The sequence below is a fragment of the Artemia sp. Qi Xiang Cuo genome, chromosome 15 (genome assembly GCF_049724085.1).
Source record: "Artemia sp. Qi Xiang Cuo chromosome 15, ASM4972408v1, whole genome shotgun sequence".
In the NCBI taxonomy this organism is placed as follows: Eukaryota; Metazoa; Arthropoda; class Branchiopoda; order Anostraca; family Artemiidae; genus Artemia; species Artemia sp. Qi Xiang Cuo.
In genome coordinates, this window is record NC_142808.1 from 44,828,125 (window position 1) to 44,846,439 (window position 18,315).

General features: G+C 31.1%; 1 protein-coding gene across 3 annotated transcripts; it reads right to left on the bottom strand.

Moving 5' to 3' along the window:
* Positions 1 to 11,554: 11,554 nt before the first annotated feature.
* Positions 11,555 to 17,632, bottom strand: LOC148943723 (uncharacterized). Of its 3 annotated transcripts, XR_016142957.1 has the most exons (4): positions 17,564 to 17,632; positions 16,435 to 16,527; positions 15,482 to 15,547; positions 11,555 to 13,739 (listed from the first exon to the last, which is right to left on the bottom strand). XR_016142957.1 is itself a non-coding variant. In XM_089101459.1 (3 exons), the coding sequence occupies exons 1-3, from the start codon at positions 16,595 to 16,597 to the stop codon at positions 13,555 to 13,557; spliced, it is 414 nt and encodes a 137-aa protein (XP_088957585.1). In that variant the 5' UTR covers positions 16,598 to 16,677; the 3' UTR covers positions 11,555 to 13,554. The 3 variants fall into 3 exon arrangements, 2 of the variants coding, with proteins under 2 accessions (XP_088957585.1, XP_088957587.1); XM_089101459.1 differs by lacking the exon at positions 17,564 to 17,632 and having other exon boundaries at positions 16,435 to 16,677; XM_089101461.1 differs by lacking the exons at positions 15,482 to 15,547; positions 17,564 to 17,632 and having other exon boundaries at positions 16,435 to 16,677.
* Positions 17,633 to 18,315: the final 683 nt, after the last annotated feature.

Below are 18,315 nucleotides of genomic sequence, written 5' to 3' on the forward strand. Positions count from 1 at the left end.
AACAGAAACGTCTAACAATAAGAAAAAAGGGATTGCAACAAATCAAGTCAAGAAGAAAAGGTTAAAATCAGAATTGTTTGTTATTAAAACTAAAAGTAACTAAAGTCTAACCTGCATTAGGCTGGACTTTTATTACCTGGATGGGGTTGTAAGTAGTAATGCATCTAGTACTTTCACAAGTTCAGTTTGAACGGTACACACCTTACCACGTGCAGTCATCTTTATATCCGACAAGTGATTGCGTATTATGTCTTACCAAGGACAGTCACCTATTACAATGAACGATACATGAGTTACCAGACAGGTTTCTGAGGCAACACCCATTTTTTGGGGGCCAATCAGAGAGAGCGGATGCTACTCCATATACGATAAGTTGATTAGTATAGTCATTGGATTCAAATATAAGGAGTAATTATCAACGTGTTCAAAGGTTTATTGGACTTTCCTGTAATATGTTCAATATTCAAAGCTTTTGGCTATTAGCATTCAATAGTAGGTTTAATGATAGCATATGGGAATTAATTGCTATCAACTGTACAAAGAATATGCTCAGAAGTGTAATAGATTTGACGCCTACAAGAGACCTTGGTACAAGGTGTTCAATAGTTTAATTGGCTTCATATAAAAATGCGGGTTTCAGTCGTATGGGAAAATAATCATGATTTTTATATCATTTTGCGTAAAAGCTAACTCAATTTGCGAAAAACGTATAGTATTTGCGAATTGGAGTGTATGAATGATCTTAATTGATGATTGAATAATAGGGGTGAGAATAATCTTAATTGGTGATTGGATTGTATGAAGGTGGTAAAAAGGGTTAAACTGATTACCAGTTAAGGTAAACCCAAAGGGGTTGTTAACTCGTAGGCTATTTATTATAAATTTGGAATAGCATCAATCTATGGAAATGGTTGACGATGATAAAATTACCTTGTGAGTTGACCTAGCTTTACTTCTCCGATGTGTTCTGTATAATACACGAGTACAATTTGAACAGTGTTGTCATTATAAAATATGCTATAACATTCTGGCATACTAAAAAGTTGATAATAATAGAGATGTAGATGGCAAGAAAAGAACTTTAATAAAGAAATTCTGAACAATCCTTAAAAAGCCTTGGAAATCAAGTAGTGAGACGATTATGAGTATGAATCGTCAAGGATCGTAAGCACCAATGACCCTAACCACCAAGGACCTCAACTTCCAAAGGTCCCCTATTCTCAACGTCCAAGGGGCCCCCTCCCCCGACACTTTTAGGCCCCTCCCCCGACTCTTTTAGGCCCCTCCCCCCATTTTTTAATGCTTTTTTTTGAAGTTTTTTTACCTTTTTTTATCATTTTTTTTAAACATGGTATTTTTTCAACTTTTTTTTACGTATCTTAAAATAACATGAAATATGCTTGCGGCGGTACCAATCGTTCTCTGCTTACTCATAAAAACGACGCGGCTTTCCCAGTGATACTCTATGCCCGGTTATTGACATATACGTTATTGCATGTATTAAATCAGTAATTTTTCTACATTGGAAGGATTGACATCTGCATCATATTTTTGTTTAAAAAGTGAAAATGAAAGATTTGAGGAAGGCGTGTACACATGATAAAGTCATTGTTGTCTTGAATGCTGACAAGAAGAAGTATTTGAACTTTGAATCAAGTAGAAATGGTAGCACAATTGTAAACGTATCCCTGCGATGTTATAACACTGAAAGCTTAAATTTACTTAGAATGCCGAAGAATTTCCATTTTACATATTTTGGATATGCAACAGTGTCATTGCAACGGATGATTATGATCAAAGAGAATGCCGACATAAAAATAATAGTTGATGAGGAGGGGCATCTTCTTGCTCATGGTTCTAGTAACACATTACCTACTGATACATCTTATTCCCCTTGTTCCGGTATTAGTATTCAAATGAATGCAAAGGGGAAAAGAAAAGCCAACTGCTGCACTAATGTAATAAATCATATCATGTTTACTTGCCAGAACTGTTACCTGTGTAAACACAATGTGAGAACAGACAGTGAAATCGCTAGCAAAATAAAAAGGGCATTGGCACACAATATCATCAATGAATATAAAGACGAATTGATGGAAAATAAAGCACAAGTGAACGTTATTACTGCAATGGATCATATAGTCAATGAACTCAATAGTACCAAAGATGAAAGGCAGATTGAACCTGTAGGTGAAACCCCAGTAAAAATTGTGTATGACTCATAATGGATGAATGATTATTCTACTGGTTATGAACTAAGAGAATATAGTAACTATAGTATCAAGAAAGAACATGATAAATTATTTTATGGAACAGATTCAAAATGTCCAAAGTTGTTCAATGATGTTAATAATGTATGAAACATATTTCATTATAGTAATATTCTACATGTCACTATTTCATTAAAAATATATTATACATTACTTTGTTACATGATCTTTATTTTTAGAGTATGCTAGAACGTCAGACGTTTAGAATATCTATTTAAAAAGTCAGAGATGGAAGAAAGAGAATTTTCAGAGATAAATATACTACTAGCTGGCTCATAGGGGATATATTAGAAAATGAGATACTTTAACAGAACCTTTACTAAAGTCCGAGAGAGATGAGCTGAATAATTTTCTCAAAAATCTTCACAGACAAGCAAACACCCGTCCTGACATACAGGCAGAGAGAATTTTAGTTTTCAGAAACAGGAACATCCACGTTTAAAATAATCGGTTTCTATTAATAATATTTGATTTTTTTAATAGAGTTGGGTTTTAACTTTCAGAAATAAGAACATCCAAGTTTAAAATACATCTGATTTTAATAATAATATTTAATTTTTTAATAAAGTTGGGTTATAGTTTTCGGAAATAGGAACATCCGCCTTAAAAATATATCTGGTTTTATTGATAATATTTGATTTTTAATAAAGTGGGGTTTTAGTTTTCAGAAATAAGAACATCAACATTTTAAATACATTTGGTTTTATTAATAATATTTAATTATTTAAGAAAGTCGGGTTTTAGTTTTCACGAATAAGAACGTCCAAGTTTAAAATACGTCTGATTTTATTTTTAATATTTGATTTTTTTAAATAAATTTTCGGCTCTGGGTTTTGGAAATAGGGATATCCACGTTAAAAATACATCTGATAAAAAAAAAGTTGGGTTATAGTTTTCAGAAATAAGGACATTCACATTAAAAATATATCTAATTTTATAAATAATATCTGATTTTTCAAAGAAGTTGGGTTTTAGCTCTCAGAAATAAGAACATCCACATTTAAAATACATCTGATTTAATTAAACATATTTTTTTTTTTTTTAAATAAAGTTGAGTGCTACTTTTTAAATATAAGATCTTCAACATTTAATATACATGTTATTGTATTAGTAATATTTGATTTTTCAAAGAAACTTGGTTTTAGTTTTCAGAAATAAAAACATCCACGTGTAAAATACATACGATTTTTTTAACAATATTTGATTTTTTTAATAAAGTTGGTTTATAGTTTTCAGAAATAGGGACATTCACGTTTAAAATACATCTGATTTTATTAATAATATTTGATTTTTCAAAGAAGTTGGGTTTTAGATCTCAAAAATAAGAACATCCAGGTTTAAAATACACCTGATTTTAATAACAATATTTGTTTTTTTTAATAAAGTCCGGTCTTAACTTTCAAAAATAAGAACATCCACGTTTAAAACACATCTGATTTTATTAATAATATTTTATTTTGTAATAAAGTTGGGTTTTAGTTTTCAGAAATAGGAACATCTACGTTTAAAATACATCTGATTTTGTTAATAATAATTTTTTTAAATAAAGTTGGGTTTCATTTTTCAGAAATAAGAAATTTCATTTTTCAGAATCCGCGTTTAAAATACACCTGGTTGAATTAATAATGTTTGATTTTTTAATAAAGTAGGGTTATTGTTTTCAGAAATAAGAACATCCACGTTTAAATACATCTGATTTTATCAATAATATTTCATATTTTAAAAATAAAGTTGGGTTTTAGTTTTCAGAAATAAGAACATCCACGTTTAAAGTACACATTATTTTATTAATAATATTTGATATTTTAATAAAGTTGGGTTTTAGTTTTCAGAAATAAGAACATCCACGTTAAAATACATCTGATTTTATCATAATATTTGATTTTTTTTTTTAATAAAGTTGGGTTCTAGTTTTCACAAATAAGAACACCCACCTTTAAAATACACCAGATTTTAATAATAATATTTGTTTTTTTATTTAAATAAAGTTGGGTTATAGTTTTCGGAAATAGGAACATCCGCCTTAAAAATACATCTGATTTTATTAATAATATTTGATTTTTAATAAAGTTAGGTTTTAGTTTTCAGAAATAAGAACATCCACATTTAAAAAACATCTGATTTTCTTAGCAATGTTCAATTTTTAATAAAGTTGGGTTTTAGTGTTCAGAAACAAGAACATCCACGTTTAAAATACATATGATTTTATGAATAGCATTTGATTTTTTAATAAAGTAGGGTTTTAGTTTTCAGAAATATGAGGATCCCCGTTTAAAATACATCCGATTTTACTAATAATATTTTTTCTTTTAATAAAGTTGGGTTTTTGTTTTCAGAAATAAGAACACCCACGTTTAAAATACATGTGATTTTTATTAATAATATTTGATTCTTTAATAAAGTTGGGTTTTAGCTGTCTATTTGATTTTTTAATAAAGTTGGGTTTATTTAATTACTGATTGTATTAAATAATGTATGGAAAACCAGCTTTTGTCCATGGAAAATTCCCTTCCCCCACAAGAAACTATCTCCATGGTAAGATTCTTTCATGTAACTTAAATTAGCTAAATTTGTAGAACTGATTTTGTAAATAAATTAGTAATATAGTAATGTAAATAGTAACAAAACACCCAAAGAGGTCAAAACTATTTTTATGAAAATGAAAGTCATAAGTTGAGCAATTCTCAAATCACTGAAATGAATGAAAGAAAAGATATTTAAAAGATATACATAATAATTTATGTTTGTTTAAGTTTTAATGTTATTCCTTACTTTCAGTTTGAAAAAACTTTTGTTTTATTTAATAACAACCACAAGCCAAAGACATACAATATCTTTGGTTTTTTTATCACAAAAATCATAGTTAATAAAAATTCTAAGGTACAACTAAATGCTAAGATTAGCTGAAAAATAACACAAACAAACTATTGCTTATGTCAGCCCTTATTTAACAAAATTCGAACTTTAGCATAATGAGTGAGGTATTGATGATGGGGTGAACTTTCTCATATACGTAATATGAGGGGGTTCACCTCCTTGTCAATACCTTGCTCTTTATACTAAAAGTAAAATTTTGTTCCAATTATTTAAGAATGACCCCTGAATCACAAATGCTGTTTAATTAGAATAAATAGCTCTTTTGAAATTACTAAGAATACTTTAGTGTAAAGAGTGAGGTATTGAGGAGGGGACAAACCCCCTCACATATGTGATAATTTCTGTTTGTTTTAATGTTTAATGTTACTCCTTACTTTCAGTTGAAATAACTTGTTTTTTATATTTAATTTCTGATTGCTTTTTAAATAATGCTGGAAAATCCAGTGGAATTTTCTTCATGAAAATTCTCTTCCCCCATGAAAAACCACTCCATGAAAAGATCCTCCCACGAAACCCAATCCCCCTCGCCCCCACCACAAAAAAAATACTCCCCTGAAAACATCTGTATACTTACAATAAACAATACTATATGTGAACAATGCCCAAAGTTCACAACTTGCAGCCCTTTTCCTGGTGACTGTGGGAGATTAAGTGATCCTCAAAGACATGGTTATTAGATATTTCTATTATGCTGAACAAAAGGGCTATCTCAAAATTTTGATCCACTGACTCAGGAAAAAATGAGTGTGGGAGGGGGCCTAGTTGCCCTCCAATTTTTTGGTCACTTAAAAAGGCCACTAGAACTCTATTTCCATTCAAATGAGTCCACTCGTGAAATTCTAGGACCACAGGGTCAATACAATCACCCCTGGGGAAAAAAGTAAAATGAACACACATCTGTGATCTTTCTTCTGGCAAAAAATACAAAATTCCCCATTTGTGCAGATAGGAGCTTGAAACCTCTAAAGTATGGTTTTCTGATACACTGAATTTGATTGTGGGATTTTCATTAAGATTCTATGACTTTTAGGGGGTGTTTCTCCTTTTTTTTTCGAAAATATGGCAAAATTTCTCAGGCTCATAATTTTGATGGGCAAATCTAAACTTGATGAAACTTATATATTTAAAATCAGCATTAAAATCCAATTCTTTTGATGTATCTATTTGTTTCCAAATTCTGTTCTTTTAGAGTTTTGGTTACTATTGAGCCAGTTTGCTCCTTACTTACAGTTCATTGCCAGAAACTGTTTGACAATTCCATTATAATCACTGAGACATAATTGTTTTCACAGGTACTATGAAATCAATTTAGCCAATCCTGTTTTAACAAAGACCCAAATGGTGCAACATGAAATGATGCACAATGAAGGCCTATAAATTTTTTGGACTGTATAATGAATCATCACAGGGGAGGGTGTAATGTTTGAGTAATGACTATTATAATAAAAATCAGCATAAAATAAGGAATGTAAAGGTAAGCTACAAGTTCTATTGTCACTACTGAGTGAGAGGAATTGGGTGACACTTTTTGGTCTATTTGAGAGCTTGAAATTAGATTTGCAAGTGAAATAATCAATATATTTGTATAAAAAAAAAATAATAATAAGGAAGGCATTGAGTAGAGTGCTTATCTTATCTGTATGTAAGTAATGGAATCATCTAAAAATTCACTAATCAGTGAGGTTCAGGATTTATTCCAGAAAAATATATTCACCTAAGTCAACTACTTCCAAAATAGACAAAATTACCTCATCTAAATGATTACCTAAGAAGCTACCAAATTTTGAAACTGGAAAGTATTTTAAAACCCAGAATATAAAACAAAATATAAGGGATAGATTCAAGAACAAAATCAAGACTCAAGAGCAAACTCCTTGACTACATAGACAGCATGACTTTGCCAATTTAGTTAGCTTGCATTTTTGTACTTATTTCTAATCAACATATTGTTTATCATGCCAAACAATATAGTTTTAAAAAATTGGCAAGGCTCTGTATATAGCTTAGGGCTATATCTGGCCATATTAGAGGGGAGAAGGGTATTGCAAAGGTAGCAATTATAGTAAATTTGGAGCAGTTTATATTACTGACCTACAAATAAGGTGAACATACCACTCAATGTATTTTTTATGCTCTTTCTGAATATAATAATTGCTTTGCTTGAAAATTCAATTTTAAACCCATTATAGACTGTCAAAGATGATAAACTCTTATTTTAGATACTATTTATAAACTGCTGTTAGCACCACTCCTGTTTAAACCAGTTTAATTGTAAATTAAACTCACTTTGGAAAAATTGAGAACCAGAAAACACATAGGAAATATATAACTTGGGTTATATATTTGCACATGAGTGCAGTGGACTACACTAGAAGTTGAAATGTGCTAATTACAATTTTTCTTCATATGATGAAGTAACAATTATTGTTTTTAACCCTTTAATACATCCAAAAATAAGAGAAAAAGGTATCACCTTATTCAAAGATCAGTAATATAAACTAATCCAAGAGGATTGTCAAAAAAAATTCCTTTTGGAGAGCATGTCCCCTTTTTTAACTTCTGTTTATCTTAATTTACCTTAATTGGCTTTATTTACACTTTGCAGAAGATCTATTTTGTGAGGTTTCACTGTTATAACACAGATTATAAAAGGTCACCAAAAGTCAGTACCATTTTTTAGGGGAAAGGAACAGAGTACTTCAAAACCACTTCCTAGGAGATCATTAAGATTATGGATTCATTCCTGAGAGTTCTATTAATATAAATTAAACTACTTTCCAAGATGAACAAAAGCTCCTATACTAGAATTATGCCAAAACTTGTCACCAATATATGAAGCTCATATTGTTAGGCTATAAACACTTAAGAGAAGGATACCTAGTAGGCTAATTTTAAAGCAGAGTACCTCAATCTGGTTTTGAATGCAAATTAAGGTATTATAAGCTAGCTAAATATAGATAGGCTAGTTTGCATACACAAGAAAAGACATAAACTTTTTTTTAGAGTGTATACCATAAGAAAGGGTAAATTTTTGTTGTTCATATTATTGACTTACAAATAAAGCAAACATACCACTCAATGCCTTTTTTATGCTCTTTCCAAATATAATAATCAATTTTGCTGCAAATGAATTTTACCCCTGCCACTATATATACCATATCAGGGTATATACTTGCGCATTAGGGGGGGAGGGGTAAATTTATTTCTGATGCAAATGAGAGTTAAATTTAAACTTTAACCCCCCCCCCCTAATGTGAAAATATATAAACCTAATTTGCAAATATAGCCTATACCCTGAATTCTGATGTATATATAGGGGTGGGGGTAAAATTCATTTGCAGCAAAAGTAATTAGGCTATTATATTTGGAAAGAGCATAAGAAAAGACATTGAGTGGTATGTTTTCTTTATTCGGAAGTCAATAATATGAACAAAAAAAAAATTTACCTAAGAAAGTAGCATGGCCAATAGAAATACATTACTGTGGTGGTACTATTGCTACGTTTTATAAACTCCGTTAATCTACTTTGCCTAGTCATGGTTTTTTAAATTAAATCCACCGCTAATATTTTTATGTAGATGACGAGTAGAAAACAGCTCTGCAAGTTTTGCATTCACAAAGAGGCCTGCCAAAAGAGCAGTTTTATGCTTTTTTTTACCCTTTTCTCCACTTGTTTACGCCGGGATAATTCAGGATCCAAAAAGAACCCTTTTTCAAAAGAGATATTTTTTTAGCACTTTTTCTATCAATCTCTTGTTAATGATAATTCTCACTCTTTTCTTTAGAAAAATACCACCTTTACTCAACGCAGTATTAAAAAATTCAAGAACAGTTAGTGAACTTTTTAAGTCAATTGCCTGGTAACTTGCTTTGACCCGGAAGTGATTATTTTGTTTAGTATAAAAGCAGTTTGTTTTAATTTTGATAAGTTAGTAACTCTACTGATGATGATGACCGACTGTGTCATCGAAATATTTAGAGTCTTTGTTTTATATTTTCGGTTCACTGTCTAATAAAAGGACCTATCCCTATTTGGAATTCTTATTGATTTCGTCATAGAAAAGGCAGTGTGGTTATGGAGAATAATAGTAACGTCGTATATATGGGGATGACAGACCAACTTCAGAATCAGCAATATTTCATTTGCTATTAGAAGAATAAAATCATAAATTTAGCACCTGTAAATTCAGCATTATTTCATTTTTAATTAGAAGAGTATTCAACGCAGTATTACAAGATTCAAGAACAGTTAGTGAACTTTCTAAAAGCGCGTCTCCATTTGGCAGATTCTGCAAATCTGCCAGAATGCCGAATCCGCTATCATTGTCATCTCCATTTGCGGTTATTCGGCAAAATATTTAAACAACAGGTTCGTGGGTTTAGAAAAAACACAATGGATATGCTTCAGATGCATCTTGTTCAGTCAAATTTAGAATTAATGATCTTGTTGCAGAGTTTATCTATGATAACAAACTCGATCTTCACTAATTTATCAAGGTCTAAAAGAAGGAGAGACAATGTAAATTCACAGCTCATGGAGCTGCAAAAGCTCAGGAGGGAGCTTTATTCTAAAAGAATTTGGGTTATGCCTCAAACTCACGATTGGTGGGATAATATTCGTCAAAGGTATACCTATGCTGATTTCTACAATTATTTCAGAATGAACTGGGACAGCTTTTATTGGATTGTGAATAAAGTAGAAAATGCTATACAAACAAATGACACAAAATTCAGGCCAGCAAATTAGAGTGGACAAGAAAGTTGCTGTTGCCATCTATATTTTAGCAACAAACAGTGATTATAAAACAGTAGGCTCACTATTTGGCTTGGGAAGGAGTACTGTTGGGAAGTGCTTTCATGATTTTATAGATGCTGCACTGAGAGTTATTGTGCCAGAATTAATCAAATGGCCTACCAGCTTGGAACAATTAATGGTAAAAGAAAAGGAATTTGACGAACTTTGGGGATTTCCTAGGCTATGACTATTGGGGCTATAGACGGTTGCCATGTCCCTTTCCACCCTCCCAAAAGATATCAAAGTGACTATTATAATTTTAAGGGCTGGTATAGTGTGAATATGCTTGTGATATCAGAAGCCAAGTACCAATATTTGTATGCTAAAGCAGGCATACCAGGTAGATGTAGTGATGCTGGTGCATTTATGTCCACCAGTATTTACCAAAAAGCTATGTATGGTACTCTCTTTCCTAGCTATTCAAGGTATTTGAATGGTGTCAAGATTCCATTTCATCTTATTGGGGATGGGGCTTTTAGACTAGAGGCTTGGATGATGAAGCCTTTTAGTAAGCAATCAACTGAGCCAGAAGAATTCTTTATAATAAAAGGTAAGCTTTTTGCATTTTCTCTAGGCTCCAAAGCTTTCATCCAAAGATTATAGTCTACTTCTTGAGCTTTCATTAGCAGACCAATTCATGTCTGCTTTCTTTAAAGTATTTTTGGTTGTTAGAAACTTCATAGGTTAAATTAGAAAAAAAAATATCATTAATTTGCCAGTATAATTAAAAACTATAGGTCTTGGAATAAAATTGCTATATTTGACTGTTTATTTAATGAGCAATACATACTACAACAAAAAATAAAGCTGTTAAACTTGTTGTTAAGCATAACCAGCAAATGGCTTCCTTTTTCTTGTTACTGTGAACAGAGTAGGGCAAAAATGTAGAGGGTTTAAGGTCCATGTTTTCTCTAAAGCAAGTAATTTAGATTGTTTTTTTTAAGTAAATTTCTCAGAATAGTATGTTCAGAATCAATCAAATATTTGTCAGCTTAGTATAGCTACACAGCTTAAACACTTAACTATGTTATTAAACCTAAATGAATAACAGTTAGAATTCCAAGCTCAGAAGCTAATTGGTTCTATAAAAATTAAAAGAAAAATCAATAATGATAACAATAACGTTTATTGTTTTAAAAGCCCTAGGACATTGACAATACAAAATGAAAAATTTAATTATAATGAAATCCTGTTATGGATATGGCTTCAAAAATGAAAGATCTAAGATTAACGTTTCCTGTGCAAGTTTTGGTATGCTATCTTTCTGCTCTCCTTTAGTTTGTTAGTAAAAACAAAAAAATTTAATATTTTTTCATAATTGAGATTTTGTTCTATCCATCTACTGAATTAAATCTTGAAAATTTTGTGTAAACTGTTTTACAAATGAAAAATCAAAAGTAAATTGGTTGAACATTGTTGATTAAAGACAAATTATTATTTTTATGCATGGTATTTAAGGTTTATATTCCCTGCATATGTTTTGGTATGCTATCTTTCTGCCCTCACAGTTTTAACATGTGAATAAAACCAATCACTTTGCTACTATTTCATAGCTGCAATTCTATTTTATCCATAATCTGAATTAAATTTTGGTTTACCCTGTTTTTAATGTTAAAAAGAAAATGCAAATTGGTTGGAAGTTATTGAAAACAAGACAATTTTTGTATTTTCTGGAGCAGTTTATATCCTTCTCTAAAAGAAAGTAAAATCATGATTCTTGCCAGTCAATGAATTGATCTGAGATAAAGGACCCCAGTGATATGTGCAGACCTTACCTTAGGACCATTGGACTGTGTCACTTTCTCTTGTAGGCTATGAAACTCCCTCTTGTAGGTCTTATGCTCTGATGCTTGTGTCCAACCACCCAGCTCTCTTGTGTGTAATATGTTTAAGAAAGTTAATTTTATTTCAGTGCCTAGATTTGTCATGCCCTAAGATATTTTAGATGATTTTGCAAAAGATGGTATCTCCCTTTAATACCTGGTCATTATGAAGAATCATGTACTGCAAAAATAGAGTAAAACATTTTATCCAAAGCTCTAGATTGTAAGAACATGTCTTTTTAATTTTGTTCATTTTCTTTTTGTTTTAACTTCATTCTAACTTGGTGTCTCTTATCGAATCTTTTTCCTCACTATGTCTCAGTTGTTTTTTTTTTTTTTTTTTTTACTGTTCATATTATGTTCTAACATACCATAAAGTCAAGGTTTAAAATTAATAACCCTTTACTCAAGTTTCGACTGTTTCTTTTGCTTTTTTAGAAAACTATTGAGACTTCAGGGCTATTTTTTTGTTTCTTTTAAGGAATAGATTCTTTTTTTTAGGTTGTCCAGAGCAAGAAGGGTCATTGAAAATCTATTCGGCCATGTCAAAACCAGATTTCCAAGGCTTGCTTATAGCTTAAACTTTAAGTTTGGGACAGAAAATAAAGTGTGTGTAGTAGCTTTAGCACTTAATAATTTTTGCTCAATGAGGAACTTTGAAGTGTTGCAGGAGTGGAAAAATTAATTATCTGGCCTTGAAAGGCATTTACAGAATCGCAGGGTAAACCGTGTCCAGGTCATTGGAGCACAGCCTAGAATATTCCTGCATGAAAGTCACCAGGGGGTCTCTACAAGTGGATCTGATGTCCGACAAGCCTTAGTGAGTCACTTTTGGGCTCAGAGAAGGCAATAAATTTGTGAGTTCAGTTGTTAAGAGTCTGTCACTAATTTTGTTTAGTGCAACTGTTATTTTGGTAATTAAAAAGTTGTTTTACCTATGGGGATAAAGTATTTATTGCCTTAGAATGGTCAAATTACTAGTTTTCTGCCCCATGAAATTCAACCAGAGAAGTTTATAAATTTGTGAGTTCAGTTGTCAAGAGTCTGTCACTAATTTTTGTTTAGTGCAACTGTTATTTTGGTAATTAAAAAGTTGTTTTACCTATGGGGATAAAGTATTTATTGCCTTAGAACTGTCAAATTGCTAGTTTTCTACCCCATGAAATTCAACCAGAGAAGGCTATAAATTTGTGAGCTCAGTTGTCAAGAGTCTGTCACTAATTTTTGTTTATTGCAACTTTTATTTTGGTAATTAAAAAGTTGTTTTACCTATGGGGATGAAGTATTTCTTGCCTTGGAACTGTCAAATTAATAGTTTTCTACCGCCTGAAATTTAACATCATTTTATGTGTAGAAAAATGTCTCCTAAGATGTCAATTAAAATGAAACTGTCTTGGCTTTAAGTAATACAAACATAAATATATAAATTCAAATTGCCTTTAAGCAACAGATCCTAATTCCAGGAGAACATGCAAAATTTTCCATCACAAAATATATTTTATTCACCTTAATTTTTATAATATCTAAAACTATTCAGTTATATGCTTACCAATTAAAAAAACAAGCAGCAGTTATTTCTACTCTTTTTTAATAATCATAATTTTTGGTTTTACTGTGTTAACACTATTTGCCCTCTTTGCATCTGTGGGAGCAGAGGAAATGATATGAATATCATCCATCAAATTGCAAGAATTAGTTTGAAGAACCTTCACATTGCTCATTTAGGGGTGATGGCAGCTATGCATGCTATTCACACTTCTTTTGGATTGTCTTTCTTTTGAAATTTCCTCTAGAATTTCATTATTTTTTTAACAGCATCCAATAGTAATTTTTGAGTTTCAAAGAATGAAGAAAAGAGTTGTTTCCTCTCTTCCTTCTCTGCAATCTCACTTTCCCTAAGCTCCTGGATTAGGTTTTGCTGTTCTGTCAATAAGGAACCTCTTCTTTGCTTTCTGCTATGTTTTTGAAAGTCACCTAAAAAAGAAAGAAAAAAAAAATATGTAGTGATTACTCCTTTATGGGACTAAATTTTTGTTTTTTTGCATAATATTTTATACAGGGTAATAATACTGGCCACTGATTTTAAAGTTTAGTGCCTTTTGTAAATACATGATTGACAATGACATTTTCCCTAAGCTTCTGAATTACTTTTCGCTGCTCTGTCAATAAGGAACCTGTTCTTTACTTTCTGCTATGTTTTTGAAAGTCACAAAAAAAAGGAAAAAAAATATGTAGTGATTACTCCTTAATGGAACTATATTTTTTTGCATAATATTTTATACATGGTAATAATACAGGCCACTGATTTTAAAGTTTTGTGCCTTTTCTATATATTATACAGGATGATTGTGCAGGCCACTGATTTTAAAGTTTAGTGTCTTTTGTAAATACAGGATAGAAAGATTCTACAGAAAAAGGAAAATGTTGGTATTTCTTATATTTCCTGTACAAGTTTTGTAATTTCAGCATTTTCAACCCCTCTCCCCTTTTTAATGCCTTACTCTTTGTCGTTTCGAGTGAAAAGGTGCTCAATAATAGGATTTGAGCATAATTTATAAAAAATGCATTAGAAATCTGCTGTTCTTCAATTTTAAAATTCAGGAACACCCCCCCCCCCTACAGACATGTTTGAAAAGTACAAACTATTATAAGCAGAAGGTTTAACCTATTGACAAATTAAAAACTGTATTCTGGAACAAAAACAAATTAAGGTTTTCAAAATATAAAGCTACCCTAAAAATCCTTGAAAATATATCTCGATTTTTTTAATTTTAGTTTAAATTCCATAAGATAAGTTGCCATGATCCTGGCAATTATCAAAAATTGTTACGTAAGAATGATGAATTATGAAGACCCCAAGAATGATTTCTTCACCAGAACTGATTTCTTCACCAAAATATTATACTCCTGTAAAATTGGACAAATATAATGGTGTTCAGCCATAAATTTCTGTTCAGCCATTTTTTTTTTGTAATTTTAATTATCAAACCATACAGCAATATCAATGTTTTGTGTATTTCTTATCTCATCAGCAGTGGTTTGTGTATTTGTTATCCTTTTCATTTATTTGGATTTTTGTATGAGTGCATTACATTTTATTTAACCAGCATTATTCTAACATTTCCTGTGTTAATAAATAAAAAACAGTGTTTTTATTGCTATTTGACTGTTGATATGGCAAGTAGCTGACTACTGGGTATCTTATGAAGCAAATAATGTATTTGTTATCCTTGCTATTTATTTGGCTTTTTTTTATAAGTGTATTATATTTTATTTAACCAGCATTATTCTAATGTTTCTTGTGTTAATAAATAAAAAACAGAGTTTTGATTACTATTTGACTGTTGATATGGCAAGTAACTGACTACTGGGTATCTTATGAAGCAAATAATGTATTTATTATCTTTGTCATTTATTTGGCTTTTTCTTTAAGTGCAATATATTCTATTTGACCAGCATTATTCTTATGTTTCTTGTTTTAATAAATAAATAGCAGAGTTTTTATCACTATTTGACCTATTGATTTGGCAAGTAGCTGACTAATGGGTATCTTATGACGCAAATAAAAGAGGAAAATACTCTCCAATTCTCTATCTAATAATATTTCCAAAAATGAAGATGGGAGAATGTAAATATTGGAGCAATGAACCAATTGCTTTGGCAACAAAGTCATTTTTACTTTACTAATATTAGTAAGACTTCATGAATATACTTACTGGCATCATCTTTGCTTAGCTGTCTTTTCCTTGAAATTCTTGGCCCTGGATTTGCATTTTGAGTTCCTTAAACAGAAAATACACATATATAAATATATATGAAGGGTTAGCTAAATATTGGATCTATATAAGAAAGCATATAACTCGTAATTACATAATTTGATCTTTGTCCAATTTCGAATTCTATCTTGTTTTTTTTTATATAAAGAACAAGTTAAAAAGTTTCAAAATGTCAACTTTGCTACTAGATTTTCACTAGCAAATATTGTATTTGGTATCAATCTTTTGATGGAGGAATAGAAATAGTTTTTATTAAAAATAAGTTGTGAATAAATTTACTCCCTCCCCTCCTGGGAAATATTTCACAATTTACCACAAAATTTGTGATGTTTTGGATATAATCAAGAAAAGCATCATTTTTACAGACTTTTCCCAACAAGAATGGAAGTTTTGACTTCATTGCAGTCATGGCAACAGAAGAGGGTGGCTTAAAGGTCCAATATTTTGCATATCTTACCAAAACCCTTTCATAGTACTGCAAACCTGTCTTGAAATGTGTCTAACATTGTGTCTGTTATGGTAAAAACAAAATACTTCAGCCATTAATTATTTCCATTCTTAGTTGTTGCTTTGTTTCAATTTTTTAAGTTGTTTGAAAAAGGAAATAAAACATTTTATTTATAATTCTAAAAATAACAATGTTAGGCCATACATAGTCATGCCAGGAGTTGGAATCCCATTGCCTCAATAAGAAGAACCCCCTTTCCTTCCAGAAGCTATAGTTCTATTCAACCACAATTCAAGCTAATTGTCCAAAGTCATTTCTTAGTAAAGATTTATGAATTTGAAAGATCCCATGGGAGTTCTTTTTTATTGATCCCAGCAAAACTAATTACTGGGAAAAATTAAGAAAAACACTCCAAAAATATATACTGTACAAGTTAATTACTAACCTTGATTATGGTTTTCCAATATTTCATCTACATCTGCTTCAATTGATGTGTCATGTGTCTCAGCAATTTCTTCATTGAAAGCTGGGCGTACTCCTAGAAATTTGAAAAATATAAAGCACAAACAAAAAGGTATTAGCTGTCGCTGTTGTATTTGCGGAGCCATATTAGGAACAAGATTTTCATTTGTTTATATTTGACTCAGAATTTTTTTATATCTAAGGTTTTTTTTTATATGGTATCCAAGAAAATTCAAATTGGTCAGCAATTTTTTCTGCCCTGTCATTTAGTTAATTTAATGCCAAGAGTTTCCATTTACAAAAAAAGTTTAAGAGGGCCAATACAAAGTTTCTTCTAGAAAGTAGAGGCAGGGGTGCCTAGTCTTAGAGATAAATTTGAAAATAGAACATAGTCAAAAGAAATCATACAAAAATCAGATATTCCATAACTATAAAGATTCATAATAAATACTTTAAATACTAGATAGTGTGTCCAACAGCTTTTTAGGCTGCAAGATTCTACATTTTTATTTTAGTCAGTTTCTAGGGACCTCACAGTGAACTGCAATTTGAAATTTAGGTCTTTGGATATTATAACTAGAAGGCTAAGCATAATTCAAATAAAACACTTTAACTAATAAAAAAAATAGCAAAAGCCTACCCACAATAGTTTACAACCTGAAACATAGCCTAATTGTTTTTGACATTTCTGTTTTTCTTAAACCCGTTTTTTCTTTATTTTCCATGTTTTGGCTGCTAATAGAATCAGTAAGATACAGCCAAAGCACATATGTAGTTTTGTAGATATAAGTTTGAGATTTGGGACTGTCATAGACCCTAGTAAAGTGTCCTTTTACCCTAGTAAAAGTCAACAGAACCTGTAAAGTTTTATAAAGAGCCTAGGTTTATCCCTGGCCCCATTAAGGTGGAGGGGGGGGCAAGGATGCCTATTATATTTACAAATAGTGTTGAAAGGGGATGAGATGGTAGGCTACTTTTTTTCAGTATTACAGCTCTTGGTTTAGAAGAGACTGAGCAAACACTTTTCAAAGCAGCAATGCCTATAAATGCAAGTTTCATTAAAATCTTAAAAAGGTATCATTAGCCATAACAAGTTTAAGAAAGAATCTTACCTAAGATTTCATGCACCTGACTGTAAAATATCCATGCTGGCTTTTCATCTCCACCTTTCCCTGTATCAGAAGATCTGGGTCGTACTCTAATGTACTGATCTGTTAAGTATCTAATTCTTATTTTTATATCTGTAGGGGATCTCTTCTCATAGCCTTTATCAACCATCAGATTTGCAATTTCCTCACATATAAGAATTTTATTTGCCATTGAACAAAGTTGGTCATCAAAATCCTTCCATATTTCTATTAATACAATCACCTCTTCTGATGTCCATTTTCTAGGACCCTTTATAGCTTCTGTATCTTTAGCTGTTTAACCCATTTTCATAAATCATCAACTATTTCTGTTAAAAATTCTTTTCTGAAAATATTTACAAGTCTTTCATTTGTCCTGTAGTTATTTTGTATCGGCTAAGTCTGATCTCCATTACCCCTGATTCTACCATCTTGCAGAAAAAGCAACGTCGAAGGTTGCAAAATCTGCAAACTGCCAATACGGAGACGGAAAAGAAGTCTCCATTGAAATAAAATTTGCAGATTGGCAGTGCAGATTTGCAGAATCTGCCAAATGGAGACGCGCTTTAAGTCAATGAACCGGTAACCTCCTTTGACCTGCAATTTCGAAGAAACTTGTACCACCTTTACTCAACGCAGTATTAAAAAATTCAAGAACAGTTAGTGAACATTTTAAGTCAATGGACCGGTAACTTGCTTTGACCCGGAAGTGATTATTTTGTTTAGTATAAAAGCAG

Bases quoted from the DNA above. Each gene is read 5' to 3' on its own strand.
- LOC148943723 (XM_089101459.1), bottom strand. From the start codon at position 16,597: ATGGCTCCGCAAATACAACAGCGACAGCTAATACCTTTTTGTTTGTGC. The intron at 15,548-16,434 runs GTTAGTAATTAA...TTTCTGTTTAAG, and splicing joins ATTGGAAAACCATAATCAAG to GAACTCAAAATGCAAATCCA. The intron at 13,740-15,481 runs GTAAGTATATTC...TTTCTTTTTTAG, and splicing joins GCTAAGCAAAGATGATGCCA to GTGACTTTCAAAAACATAGC.